This window comes from Jaculus jaculus, chromosome 13 (assembly GCF_020740685.1).
Source record: "Jaculus jaculus isolate mJacJac1 chromosome 13, mJacJac1.mat.Y.cur, whole genome shotgun sequence".
Lineage (NCBI taxonomy): Eukaryota > Metazoa > Chordata > Mammalia > Rodentia > Dipodidae > Jaculus > Jaculus jaculus.
In genome coordinates, this window is record NC_059114.1 from 61,131,682 (window position 1) to 61,146,142 (window position 14,461).

Sequence of the window (14,461 nt, forward strand, 5' to 3'; positions counted from 1 at the left end):
ATGTTTTAAAACTTTGTACAGTTTCTTAAATGTCTCTTTAGCATTTTTCCTCTAGAATGACTAAATGCATTTGTTCTGTCATAAGCAGAGTGCTTTTGCTTCTATTACCCAGAACAAGAGTTATTATTGGAAAGTCCCTTGTGTTATAAATACACATTCATGGACGTCTTAATGATTTGGTAAAGTAAAGGGGATTTTCCGTTTTGGATTTCTAAGCCATAGAATCTTCTTTCATACCGGTACCTCTAATCTTCTCATCTCAAATTTGCAAACATGCCCAGACTTTTGAACATAATTTTTAAATCAGCTATAGCAATTCATTTAAATTATTTTTATAATTCAAGGGAAAGTATAATATCTTCTATTTGATGATTAACCGAATCCTTGTATTCTTGAGTTTTGAGCTATCCTTGGCATTTTCACAGGAAATGTAAGTTTTTTGTTGAAATACAGGTGTCAAGCTTATACTCCCTCCACCCCCACAGACAAATAAGTGGTGGTTAGTTAAGTAAAAGAGTTTCTATGTATTGTCACTTTGGGTAGTAAAGGACATGAAAGCAGGAGGAGTTTTGTTTTTATTAACTTTTTATTTATTACTAATTATAATAGTACATTAGCAAAAGTAACATTAGAATGAAAATGGATCTGTTCTACCTTAAATATTATAACTAGGCCTTTTTGTTTTTGTCACTTTGAAGATATAAGTCTCTAGTAAGCACATACTGACAAATAACATACACTTTCCATCCTATGCATAGTATTTTTCTTAGATTGCTTCTTGCAGGTATTTGATAACTTTAGGGATTCAACAAATTTTGGATATTTTTTCTAGATTTTCATGTTTTTGTCAATATGGTTTCCTCAAAAGTTTATTGGGATCCTTGTCTATTTCCCTGAAGTATAAACAAACTCTTCCAAAGATTTACTGGGAACACAGAATTTCATTTTCTTCCTCTTTCTCCTCTTCTTCCTGTTTTATAATATTCTAATCTATCCTTCCCTTCCTTCAATTTAATTACAGCTCTCTCTATGCCATTTGAATGCACAGACTTACTTGGAAAAGTAAGTTGTTGATACTCTTATGATTTATATCCTATTGCTTACCATTTAGGATACAGAAAACATTCAGAAGGTACAAGTTGCTAGAACCTCACACAGTTTAGATTTCAGATGCTTGCCAGAGATATGTGCCCTTTCATCATAGCCTGCAACTTAGCTATCCCATGCTTGACTTCATGACTTTTAGCACTTTTCTAAAAGTACAAACCAACACAAACCAAAATTTAATCAATTTTAAACCAATTTCCTAAGAGTGGCAGATTTATTACATATGAAACACAACTTCCAAATTGCATCAGACTAAAGTATTTTTCAGGAGTATTTCTTGTGCTATAGTTCCAGGTTTTTAGCCAGCTATGTCTGTTTTCTCATTGTGCACCATCTAAATATTTAGGATGTATACATATTTGCATAACAACCCATCTTTTTGATAAAATTGTGTATAAAGTACAGGATAGGCTAAGTTATTAAAAAAAAAAAAAACAACAGAGGTTAAAATGCAGTGGACAGACAAGTTTCTCAGAGTCATGCCTAATATTCATTGATAGTCCTTTGAAGCAAATAAACTCTGCAACCAAACCTGGATAGACCTGGATTCAGCTTACAGTGGCTGGAGGTCCAAGCATGACCATTCTCTCTCTCTCTGTCTAAATCTGACTATTTCTCTCTCTTAAATGAATAAATACATAAATAAATAAATAAATACATAAATATATAAATAAATAAATAAATATTTTTTTGTTTCAAAAACATGTTAACATTCCAGCTCAGTATTCAGTGCCCATATTAAGAAGAAGGAAAGAAAGCGTACTAAAAAGCCAGTAGGTTTCTCCTGCATACGCCATCCAGTGCTTTACATAGGATTTTCTCCACTGAAGTCACCTTAGTTCCTGAATATTTGAGCTTGGTAGAAAACTCATAGACACATTTAGTGATATAGCTTAAATTCTTCTTCAAATATTTATAAAATATTTGTACAAAATATGTTTTTATTGGAAAGCTCAATAATTTAAGACTTTTAACTGTGGTCAAATTAAAAATAATTTCCAGTTATTGCCATTCATCTTAACTAACTAACATTAAAACAAAGCACTGATTGTAGAATACTGAAGATATTAGTACATGTACTTATGCACAGTCTTCAAACTATGCCAATTATATTTTTTAATAAGTTATATTTTCTTTAGTCTATTTTGATAAAGGAAATATTTTTCTCACTTTACACATGAGTGCATCTACTATGCATATTTATAAAACCACTGTAAACTGGTTTGCACAAAGGATTTTTGAAAAAAAACATATTTCCTATAGAGTCTATTGAGTTACCACCTATCAGTTTAAGACTATATTTTACATGTTGTATTTTAAATGACAGCAACTGTTATTAAATATGTTGCCCTTAATATAAAATTTTACTTATATTTCAAATATAGGAAGAACATTCTTCGTTTCTTAGATGCAGAGCGTGATGTCTCAGTGGTCAAGAGCAGTTTTAAGCCTGGTGATGTCATCCACTATGTGCTGGACAGGCGCAGGACACTAAATATTTCTCATGATCTCCATAGCCTGCTACCTGAAGTTTCACCAATGAAAAACCGTAGGTTTAAAACCTGTGCAGTGGTTGGAAATTCTGGCATTCTGCTAGATAGTGAATGTGGAAAGGAGATCGACAATCACAATTTTGTGATAAGGTGAGTTTCTTTCTGTATTCTCAAGATGATACTCTCAAGATGTATCTCAAGATGATAAGTTCTTAAAAAAATTTTAAGAAAACTAGAGCGATGTTTGAATTTTGTACTAATATTAATGATTATTAAACATGGAAATATTTATATATGACATTATTTTCTGTATCATATCTAAACCTTTATTTTTCTTGGATTAGGAAATGTAAAGTATTACACCATTTAAAAAAGGTGATTTCATTGTAGTTATGATTCACAACTTATTTACAGGTTCATGGGTAAAGAACAGTTTTATGACATTTACTACATATAGTTATGTAGGACCTCATTTACTGGATAAATATTATGAAAATTACTATGTAGTGATGTCATAAGCCAGCTTTACTTTTGATTGATCATTATTTAGCAGCTTCAAAGAACACAGTTTAGTGAGTTTGTATTTGCAATTCTGGATCAAAATACCTCTATTACTTTTTGTTTGTGGTATGTTTTCTCATATTATTAACCATAGTTATTTTTTGTTCAATGATGGTCAATAGGCATAATAATATAATGCTGTGTTTAACTTCTATTATATGAGAATCTTAACTATAGAAATTAGTTTGTTATCTATTTATAGATATCAGCATTTTTACTTCCCAATTCTAGTATCTGTGTAGCTTTAAAAGAATATTTTATTAATTTATTTCAGAAAGAGAGAGAGAGAGAGATAATGGGCATGTCATGGCCTCTATCCACTGAAAACTAACTACCGATGCATGCACAACCTTTTGCATCTGTGGGTAGTAGGGAATAGAACCTGGATCTTTAGGCTTCACGGGCAAGTGCCTTAACCACTAAACCATCTATCCAGCCTATCTGTAATGTTTTTGGCTTGTTTTAGTTCCTCAGGAAAAAAAAAAAAAAAAAGACTGAAGGAATGGAACAGGTAATTATGAGTTTCCTGTATATCAATGCACCAATAATTTGGGGGTGTTCCCAGATCCTTGTCCTATGATTTTAAAGAATGAAATCCAAAGACTAGAAGATAAAGTTTAGAAAGACTTTATTACAGTTTAAAACTTTAAGAGGTCAAAGAGAAGGGGGCTTATGTGTAGAACATAAGACAAGGAAGCAAGGCTGAGCTCTTGCCCAAGAGATGGTGTGAGAAGTCCCGTGAGGGAAGAGGGATGAGCTCTTGCCCAGAGAGCCAAGAGTGGGTTTGAGAAGCCCACTTCCAGACTCAGATCTTGGTTTTTATGGGGACTGGCTACATGAGGAAGACCAGCTCAGCAGGTTGCTATGGACAAAGACCAGATTTTACAGCTTTGCCAGTCATCTCAGGTAAGGATTAGTTTCTGTCCTCTAGGAAGGGTGCAACCTTAATATTCCCTAGATGGTATAACATTTAGGTTTCTGTAAGCTTAGTGGCATTTACCTTTTTTAGTGAAAGAATAAAAAACATTCACTTTTGCGATTCTTTATGTCTACTATCACATTGACATATGAAAGAGTGGCATACATTTTGAAGATACATAAGAAAGTACAGTGAGTGGAATATGTTGATAATTCCCTTACCTCCCTTGAAGACAAATACAGAGAAAACATACTCTTTTAAACCAAGTAACAGAACAGCTAATGCTAGGGTATAAATTTCTAGTATTTTAGTTATACTGATACTACATTGACCAATAGCACTGGCCAAAAGGGAACCTATTGACAAGCAATCCAAATTCTACAACCCAATATAAATATGACACGCTTCATGCAAATTTCTCAAATATGTATAATGTTGAGACTGGGTAAATGAATATAACTGACAGTAGTCACTGAAACCATGTAATTTGTGAAGACAGACGAACACTGCTCAAGTTGATAGGAGTATATATAAAACGTAAGCACATGGAATTGGGCATAAATGTACCATATATATATATATATATATATATATATATATATATATATATATATATATATATTGTCCTTTGGAAAGTGAACTAATGTGGTCAAGATACAGTACTTTACAGTGAGCAATATTCCTATGAGGAGAGAAGGTATGTTTCACAAGAGAAAGATTGAGGATTTGACCACCCTTGACTGGCACTAAGCTTTTTTATTATAACTCAATTAATTTTTGATCCTACACTGGTAGTTAATTTATAATAAACTTTAAACCATACTCTTTACCTTCCATGAATTCTGGCTCTTTTATAGAAAAATAAACAGACCCTTTTCTGGGAGAGAAAAATGGAATATTCCTACGTATTCACAAAGAACTATGAATTCCATGTTTAAAAATCATATGACCATTTAATATTAATTCCAATAGAAAATAGCAAAACAATTACATTTCTATAATTGTTTGTAATCTCTAATAGAAAACCAGGTGCAGGAAATGAAGAAGATATTTGATATCTCTATTAATTTTATTAATTTTTCATAGCAACATTATGTTTCAGGTATAATAACATTTTATGATTTTTACTATAAATATTTACTAATATATATTATATATATATACATGCATATATATATATATGTAAATATATATATATATATATATATATACATGCATATATGTGTATATATATACACATACACACATATATGGTTTTCTTGAGGTAGGGTCTTACTCTAGCTCAGGCTGACCTGATATTCACTCTGTAGTCTCAGGGTGACCTTGAACTCATTGTGCTTTTCTTACCTCTGCCTCCTGAGTGCTGGGATTAAAGGTGTGCACCACCACACCTGCCTTTTCTATTATAGTTTTTTTTAATATGTTTTGGATAGTTCTTGTCCTATAGAATTTTATAACATTTAAAAAAAAAAAACTTATCTTGTTGGGTGTCTTTTGTCTTTAATTATAAATTCCATATCCTATATGCAAATCAGAATTTAATTTTATTCCAATCATGTGTGGGTTTTAAATTTAACCTAAAGATAAATAGGAAAATCATTATGGATTTCTGTGTGATGTACAATAATTTTTTTTTCTAATAGTGTCACTCCTTGGAACAAAAATATTCCTTTAAATAATATTGAAAATAAAAATTATTTTAATCATTTTAAAACCCTTTCTACTCATTTCCACAATGAAAATTTTGTAAACAGTATTTTATCAATATTTTAAAAATATGCAATGCAAATTTGCACTTACATTTGTACTTCAATTAAAGACTTTAAAATATTCACGTTGATAGAACTTTTCTTTTCTTTTTTTTTTTTTTTTTTTAAGGTAGAGTCTCATTTTAGCTCAGGATGACCTGATATTCACTCTGTAGTCTCAGGGTGACCTTGAACTCATTGTGCTTTTCTTACCTCTGCCTCCTGAGTGCTGGGATTAAAGGTGTGCACCACCACACCTGCCTTTTCTATTATAGTTTTTTTTAATATGTTTTGGATAGTTCTTGTCCTATAGAATTTTATAACATTTAAAAAAAAAAAACTTATCTTGTTGGGTGTCTTTTGTCTTTAATTATAAATTCCATATCCTATATGCAAATCAGAATTTAATTTTATTCCAATCATGTGTGGGTTTTAAATTTAACCTAAAGATAAATAGGAAAATCATTATGGATTTCTGTGTGATGTACAATAATTTTTTTTTCTAATAGTGTCACTCCTTGGAACAAAAATATTCCTTTAAATAATATTGAAAATAAAAATTATTTTAATCATTTTAAAACCCTTTCTACTCATTTCCACAATGAAAATTTTGTAAACAGTATTTTATCAATATTTTAAAAATATGCAATGCAAATTTGCACTTACATTTGTACTTCAATTAAAGACTTTAAAATATTCACGTTGATAGAACTTTTCTTTTCTTTTTTTTTTTTTTTTTTAAGGTAGAGTCTCATTTTAGCTCAGGATGACCTGGAATTCACTATGTAGTCTTAAGGTGTCCTTGAACTCACAGTAATACTCCCACCTCTGCTTGCTGAGTGCTAGGATTAAAGGCATGCACCAGTATGCCTGGATAAAAGAATTTTACTAAAAATCAAGTTGATGATATTTACCAAGACTTTTAAACTATGCATATTTTATTACTTGTTATTTTTAGTGGAAATCCTTACAAATGGAAAAAATTGTTTAACCATAAAAGCATTATTATCATGCACGAGAAGAGATGTTTAAGTAAATCAATGTACATTTACTTGCTTAGTTATCATTGCAGTATGGTTCTCATTGGTGCCAGAAATCACCTGGCCAAGAGCAGCTTTTGGGGAAAAAAAAAAAAAAAAGGATTTATCTTGGCTTACAGATTCAAAGAGAAGCTCCATGATGGCAGAGGAAAACTACAACATGATCCCAGGATGGACATCATCCCCTGGCCAACATAGGGTGGACAATAGCAACAGGAGAGTGTGCCAAATACTGTCAAGGGGAAACTGGCTATAAAAACATAAGCCTTCCCCAACAATTGCTCTGCTTCCAGGAGGCATTAATTCCCAAATCTCCATCAGCCGGGAACCTAGCATTCAGAACACCTAAATTTATGGGGGGACGCCTGAAACAAACCACTACATTCCATCATGGCCCCCTTAAACTGGCCCAGGGAGAGTGTATTACAGGGAAGCCATATTTAGTGCTGAGCACTCAACAGTCACTTGTTCTCAGCACTTTTACAAGTTTTGAATCTCCTCATTAGTCACCGCTATTCTGAAAAACAAATTTCTTTAACCAAAGGTGAAAATAACAGTAATCTTTGGGCATGAACACAAACATGTAGAGGGTAACTTTATGGGCACATGTCCACTTAGCTGAGTGATAGTAGCTTCCCTGCTATAGCTCATGAATTTCCCAGATTCATGATTCTGACTAACTTTTTAGTTCAAAGTATGAATTTCTTTCCCCCTGAAGCAGGTCTTGGATCAATTCAGAGAGCTTATTAACTTCAAGCAGAAAGTGTTAATGGTTACAACCATAACAATCATGCCTCTGTTGCACTGGAACCCCTTCCCTGGCTGGTCAGTTATGTAGCTCACAGGGTCTACTGCTGGTCATTTTTCTTCTTCTGTGGTCCACATAGCACTTTCCAGCAGTATGGGAGATATCCAGCATGGAGGACGGTTCCAGCTAAATTTCAGATTGATTTCTTGGTGTTCTGCAACTGAAGCATATAGCACCAAATGGGTTAGTTCTGTTGGGCAGCCTAGACCATTGATAGTAGCCTATTTTGTTTGGAGACCTAAGCAGCTTGCCAGATCAATGGCCCACTGGAAGTTATTTGACTCTTGGCAGTGTGGATTTCCTATAACAAACTATGGTTTTGGGGAGCATCATTCTCCATCAAAGTAGTTTTATTTGTTGTTGTTCTTGATGATTTTTATTATTTGAGAGTGATAGACAGAGAGAGAAAGAGGCACAGAGAGAGAGACAGAGAAAGAGTGAGAGAGAATGGGCACACCAGGGCCTCCAGCCACTGCAAACGAACTCCAGGCATGTGCGCCCCCTTTTGCATCTGGCTAATGTGGGTCCTAGGGAATCGAGCCTCGAATCGGGGTCTTTAGGTTTCACAGGCAAGTACTTAACCACTAGGCCATCTCTCAAGCCCCAAAGTAGTTTTAATTTGTATTTATCTGATAGCTAAATGTGTTGAAAACTTTTTTTTTTTTTTAATTTGAGAGAGAGATGTAGACAGAGAGAGAATGGGCATTCCAGGGTTTCTAGCTGCTGCAAACGAAATCCAAATGCATGCACTACCATGGGCATCTGGCTTAAATGGATGCTGGGGAATTGAACCTGGATCCTGAATCTTTGTAGTTAAATGCCTTAACTGCTATCCCATCTTTATAGCCCTTGAAAACTTTAAAAATTGTTTTTTGTTCACTTACACTTCTCCTTTTGAGAAACTCTTTGTTCCGTTTCATAGTCCATTTTTAGATGGGTTACTTGATGTTTAACTTTTTTTTTTTAATGGATTAAGAGTACTTTGTATATTCTCCATGTTTATTCTCTTTCTGATGCATAGCTGTCAATGATTTTATCCCATTCTGGAGACTGACTTTTTGTTTAACTGTTTCCTTTGATGTAGAAAAGCTTTTAATTTTTTTATTATTATTGGCTGTATTTCCTGAGCAACTGGAGTCCCATTTTAAAAAGTCTTTACCTAAGCCTGTATTTTCAAGTGGTTCCCCTCCTTTTTCCTATAGCAGATGCAGAGATCCTGGTCTATTGTTAAGGTCTTTGGTCCATTTGGAGTCATTTCTTATACATGGAGATAAGGAACTAGTCACATTGTTCTACAAATAGAGACCTAGCTTTCTCAGAAACGTTTGTTAAACAGACTGTTTTTTCTAAAATGTGGACTTTTTGTCAAAAATCACATGGCTATAATTGTATAAGTTTATATCTGGATCTTCTGTTCTGTTCCACTGATCTACATGCATGTTTTTGTGCCAGTTTGTTTTTGTTACTATGGCTGTGTAATAGAAATAGGGAATGTTGATACATCCAGGCCCACTTGCTTGATGGATGCATGCATGCTTCCCTCCCTACTTCCCTCCATGCCTCCCTCCCTCCTTTTCCCTTCCTTCCTTCTTCCTTTTTATCTCTCTCTCTTTCTTTCATTATATATTTATGTATTGCTAATGATTTATTTCACTATCTGAGATCTTTTGTGCATCCAAAAGAATTTTAGGATTTTTTTAATTTTTAATAAGGAATGGGATTGGAATTTTGACAGGAGTTTTATTAAGTCTATAGAGTACTTTTGGTACAATAACAACTTTCATAATATTTATTTTTCTAACTCATGAGCATGGGCTAGCTTTCTATTTCCTAGTGTCTTCTTCAATGTCTTTCTTTTCATTTGATTTCATTCATAAACTTTTTATTGTAGATATCTTCTGTTTACTTTGTTGGTTTTATTCCTAGTGTTTTTAAAAAATATTTATTTATTATTTGTTTGTTTTTTTTTTTTTAATTTGAGAGTGACAGGCAGAGAAATAGGCAGAGAGAGAAAGAGAATGGGCACGCCAGGGCCTCCAGCCACTGCAAATGAACTCCAGATGCATGCGCCCCCTTGTGCATCTGGCTTACATGGGTCCTGGGGTATCAAGCCTTGAACCAGGGTCCTTAGGCTTCATAGGCAAGCACTTAACTACTAATCCATTTCTCCAGCCCCTCTAGTATTTTTTGAAGGTAATTGTAAATGGGATTATTTCCCTGATTTCACCCTCAGTGCATTTGCTACTGGTATACAAGAAGGCTCCAGATTTCCATGTATTAATTCCATATCCTGATGCTGTGTCCTGGGACATTTCTGGTATAATCTTTAAAATGTTGTATATAAAATCATGTTGTAAGGGTCTGGCAATCATTGAAGAAAGAGCCCAGATTCAAATAGTATGTAAAACAAAGAGCATTTATTCTGCAGAATCAGCCAGCATATGAGGGTCAGCCATTCATACAGAATGGCGACCCTGAGAGGAGCTCGCATGCTCCCTTTAAACACAGCTAGAGGAATTTTGGTGGGCTTAGTCTTTTCTAACATGATTGGCTAATTTGAACAGTAGCTGTACTTGCACTCTTTGGATAGGTCCTAAGGTTTTGGTGGGCTAGGTCTAGGGGAATTTCAGGAGGGTTAGGTAATTTTTAAAGTGATTGGCTAGGCAAGCAGCAATTACAGTTGTGCATCTCTGATTGGTTGGGTCAGAAGGGTTGCAAAAGGCAGAAAGGAACATGGCTCCAGGAAGTGACTCAGCCCCTGGGCGGTTATCTTTTCTGCCACATATCGGGATTACTGTTGATTAATAGCCTACCCTTTCTCCAAAGTCTTGTCTGCCTCTCTGAGAAATTGAAACTTAGGTCTACTTAAGGTGGCACCTTACTGAAGCTTGTCATGGCATCAGTTTGGTCCCTTCAATATCATCTGTAAATATAGATAAAGTTCATTTCTTCATTTCATATTTTTTATCCCTTTGCTTGCTGTGTATTATTACTCAAGTTAAGACTCCCAATACTATAGTAAAACCATGGCAAAATTTGGCACACTTGTTTTTCTCCCGATTTTAATGGAAATACTTTAAGATTTCTCCATTTAGTATAACATGGGCTATAGATTTGTCATATATAGCCCTTAATATTTTGACAGAGTTTCCTTTTATTCCATTTCTTCAGGACTTTTCTTATGAAGAATATATTTTTTTTTTTCTTCAGGTGCTTTTCCTACATCTATTGAGACAATCATCTAACTTTCCCCTTACATATGTTGTACCATCTTTACATTTCTGGAACAAAAAAAAGCTATTTGTTGTAAATTATATTTTTAGCAGTACCTATATTCATTTTATAACTATTTTGTTGAAATTATTCCTCGGATTAGAGGGAAATTTGTCCATAATTTTCATTTTTTTGTGTGTGTATCTTTTCATGGTCATGGTATTAGGATAATACAAGCTTTTCAATGGAGTCTGGTAGTATTACTTCTTTTCTCATTTTATGGAATACTTTGAGAAGTATTATTAATTTTGCTTTATAGAGATGGTAAAATTAACCAGTGAATCCACCTGTGCAGATAGATTTTACTTGAAAGATTTAAAACAAAAACTTGTTTGAGGGCTGGAGAGATGGCCTAGCAGTTAAGCGCTTGCCTGTGAAGCCTGAGGACCCCAGTTGAGGCTCGATTTCCCAGGACCCACATTAGCCAGGTGCACAAGGGGGTGCACACATCTGGAGTTCCATTTGCAGTAGCTAGAAGCCCTGGCACACCCATTCCCTCTCTCTCTCTCTCTCTCTGCCTCTCTCTTTCTCAGTCTGTCCCTCTCAAAGAAATAATAAATAAAAATAAAGAAAAAAAATAAAAAAACTTGTTTGAGAGGCAGATAGATAGACATAGAATGAGTGTGCCAGGGACTTCAGCTGCTGCAAACAAACTCCAGATGCATGTACCACCTTGTGCATCTGGTTTATGTGTGGCCTGGGGAATCAAACCTGGGTCCTTTGGTTTTGCAGGCAAGTGCTGTAACCATTAAGCCATGTCTCTGATCCCAAAGATTTTTTTTTTAATAACTAAATCAATCTCGTTGTTTGCTATCATTCTGCTTAAATGGTTTATCTCATGCAATTTTAGTTGTGGTAGGCTCTATTTATCAAGAAATTCACCTATTTCTTTTAGACTTTCCAATTAACAGTATTCTTTTTTATTTGGTTTTCTTCTTTTGTGTATGTGTGTGTGTGTGTGTCTGTAGTATGTGTGGTACATTGTGTGATGTGTATGTGTAGTATATGCGCATGTCCCATTATTGGGCAGAAACTAGAGGAAAATATCCAGTGCCCTTTATTGCTCATCTGTATGTTTCCCTGAGACAAAGTTTCTCACTATTTCTGGAGCTTGTCCTTTTTGTGAGCCCCAGAAATTCTCTGGTCTCTGTTCCAGCAGGATTTAGGTTACAGATGTTTGTAGCTATTCCCAGCTGCTTACACAGAAAGTAAAATTAAACTCAGACTACTTCATATCCCCTCAGGCTCTCATTCTTTTTTTTTTAAATTAATTAGCTTTTTACTCAGTGAATACAGTCAATTTGGTACCATTATTAGGCTCATCCATTACCTACCCCCTCCCTTTGGCCCCTCCTTGTTGAGGTATATGGGTCATGCATTCTGGAGTCAGCCCACAGTCATGGGTAGGATAAATGTTAGGCTCCCATTCTTATGTGGGAAGTTTTCTTCAGCAGTGAGCCATCTTTTCATCCCCAGAGTATCGTTTTCAGTAGTGTACTTATGATTTTCTGGATTTCATTGGTATCTGTTTCAATGGCTGCCTTTTCATCTCTATCTTTTTTCATTTGAGGCTTCTTTATCTGTGGTTTAGGTTTGTGAAATGTGTTTCTTCCTTTAAAATAACTCTTTATTTCATTGATTCCTTATGTTTTGTCCTTTTGTTGTTTTTATTTCAATAGTTTTAGCCCTGATCTTTCTTATTTCATTTATTATGTCTACTGAGTTTTTAGTTTTACTTGTTCTCCATTTACTAAGGACATTAGGTCTATCAGTAAGTTTCTTATTGGTTTTCTCTCTAATTTCTTATTAGAAAATAATATAAGAGACACAAATGCCATTGTGTGACTTCCTTTATTGTATCCCATAGGTTTTGGTATATTGTGTGTTCATTATTACTTGATTCCAAAATTGCTTTTATTTCCTTACTAATTTCCTCCATTAGCCATTCATTACTCAATAGTGTATTATTTTATTTTTCAGGAGTAAATTGTATAATCTCTCATGTGTAAGTTGTATATTCTATTGTGATCAGATAGAATGCAAATAATAATTTCAATTTTCCTATATTTGTTAATTTTTCTTTGTGATTTAATATATGATCTATTTTTGAGAATGTTCCATGTTTTGTTAAAAGAATGTGTATTCTGGAACATTGGATGGCATGTTCCTTAGATGTCTATTGAGCCTGTTTCTTTTCTGATGCTATTTAACTCAGATGTTTCTCTGTTTAGTTTTTGTCAGAGTGACTTGTCAATTGGTGTGATTGGGGTATCAAAGTCACATGCTACTATTGTAGAAGAAATCCATATCTTTATATCTGGCAGGGATTATTTAATAAAATCAGATCCACTTGAGTTTGATGAATAGACATTTAGAACTGTAATGTCTCCTTATTCGATTGTTCCCTTAATCAACAGGATCCTTTCTGTCATCTGACTAATGTTGGATTAAGTTTATCTTGTCAGATATTAGAACTGTGAAACCTCCTTACTTCCTAGCTATATGCACTTGAAATACCATTTTGTATCCTTCCAACTCTACTATTGTGCCTGTCTTTTATGGTGAGATATATTGTATTTCTTGAAGGCAACTAACAGAGTTATCCTGCCTTTGAATCCATTCTGTTAACATGCACCTTTTGATTGGGGTATTGAGACCAGCAATATTCAAAATTATTACTGAAATGTATGTATTTATTCTTGTGGATTTTGTAATGCTTGGTATTTTTATATTTCTACGTTGTACTAAGTATTATTCAAGCATGGTTTATCCTTTCTCCTTGACTCACATATTTTCTTGCCAATCTCTTTACTTTGAGTTACTCCTTCAAGTATTTCCTGTAGAGTTCAGTTTATGGTCATGAATTTCTTTAGCCTATGTTTTTATCATTGAAAAGTCTTCCATTTTGACAGATAGCTTTGTTATCTATTGTAGTTGAGTTGGTAGTTTCTGTCATTCAGAACTTGAAATACGTCATCCCTTGTTCATGGCTTTTGAAATTTCTGAAGAAAAATCTGCTGTTATTCTGACAGACCTGCCTTTATAAATTACTTGATACTTCTTTCTTGCTGCTTAAAATGTACTTCATTTTATCCATATATTTAGAGGTTTAGTTGAAATATAATGGGAATTTTCATTTCCAGTCTTATCTTTTGAGTGTTTTAAATTCTTCCTATGTCTGTATTGGCATTTCTTTCATTAATTTGGGAAATTTCCATCTATGATTTGTGGAAAGTGCTTATGATGCCTTTAGACTGAAGTTCTTCTCCTAATATTGCTCCTCCTCCTCCTTTACTTCTTCACCATCTCTTCTTTTCTTCATCTTCTTCCTCCACTCCTTCTCTACCTCTTTTTCTTCTTTTCTTCTTAGTCCTCCTTCCCCACCCCTTCTCCTTCTCCTTATTCTTCTATGCCTATAAATCTTTGATTTTACCTCCACATAGTGCCCTTAATGTTTAAAAAAATAATCACTCTCATACATTATTACTGATTTACTTTTTCCTTGTTAGCAT

At 34.0% G+C, this 14,461-nt stretch overlaps 1 protein-coding gene across 1 annotated transcript in view; it reads left to right on the forward strand.

The window, feature by feature from the left end:
• The window catches only part of St8sia4 (ST8 alpha-N-acetyl-neuraminide alpha-2,8-sialyltransferase 4), a 100,676-nt gene that overhangs the window by 14,995 nt on the left and 71,220 nt on the right, over positions 1 to 14,461 (forward strand). The window contains exon 3 of the mRNA XM_004652491.2: positions 2,493 to 2,750. Within this exon, the coding sequence (XP_004652548.1) occupies positions 2,493 to 2,750 (258 nt within the window). The remainder of the gene's footprint in view (positions 1 to 2,492; positions 2,751 to 14,461) is intronic.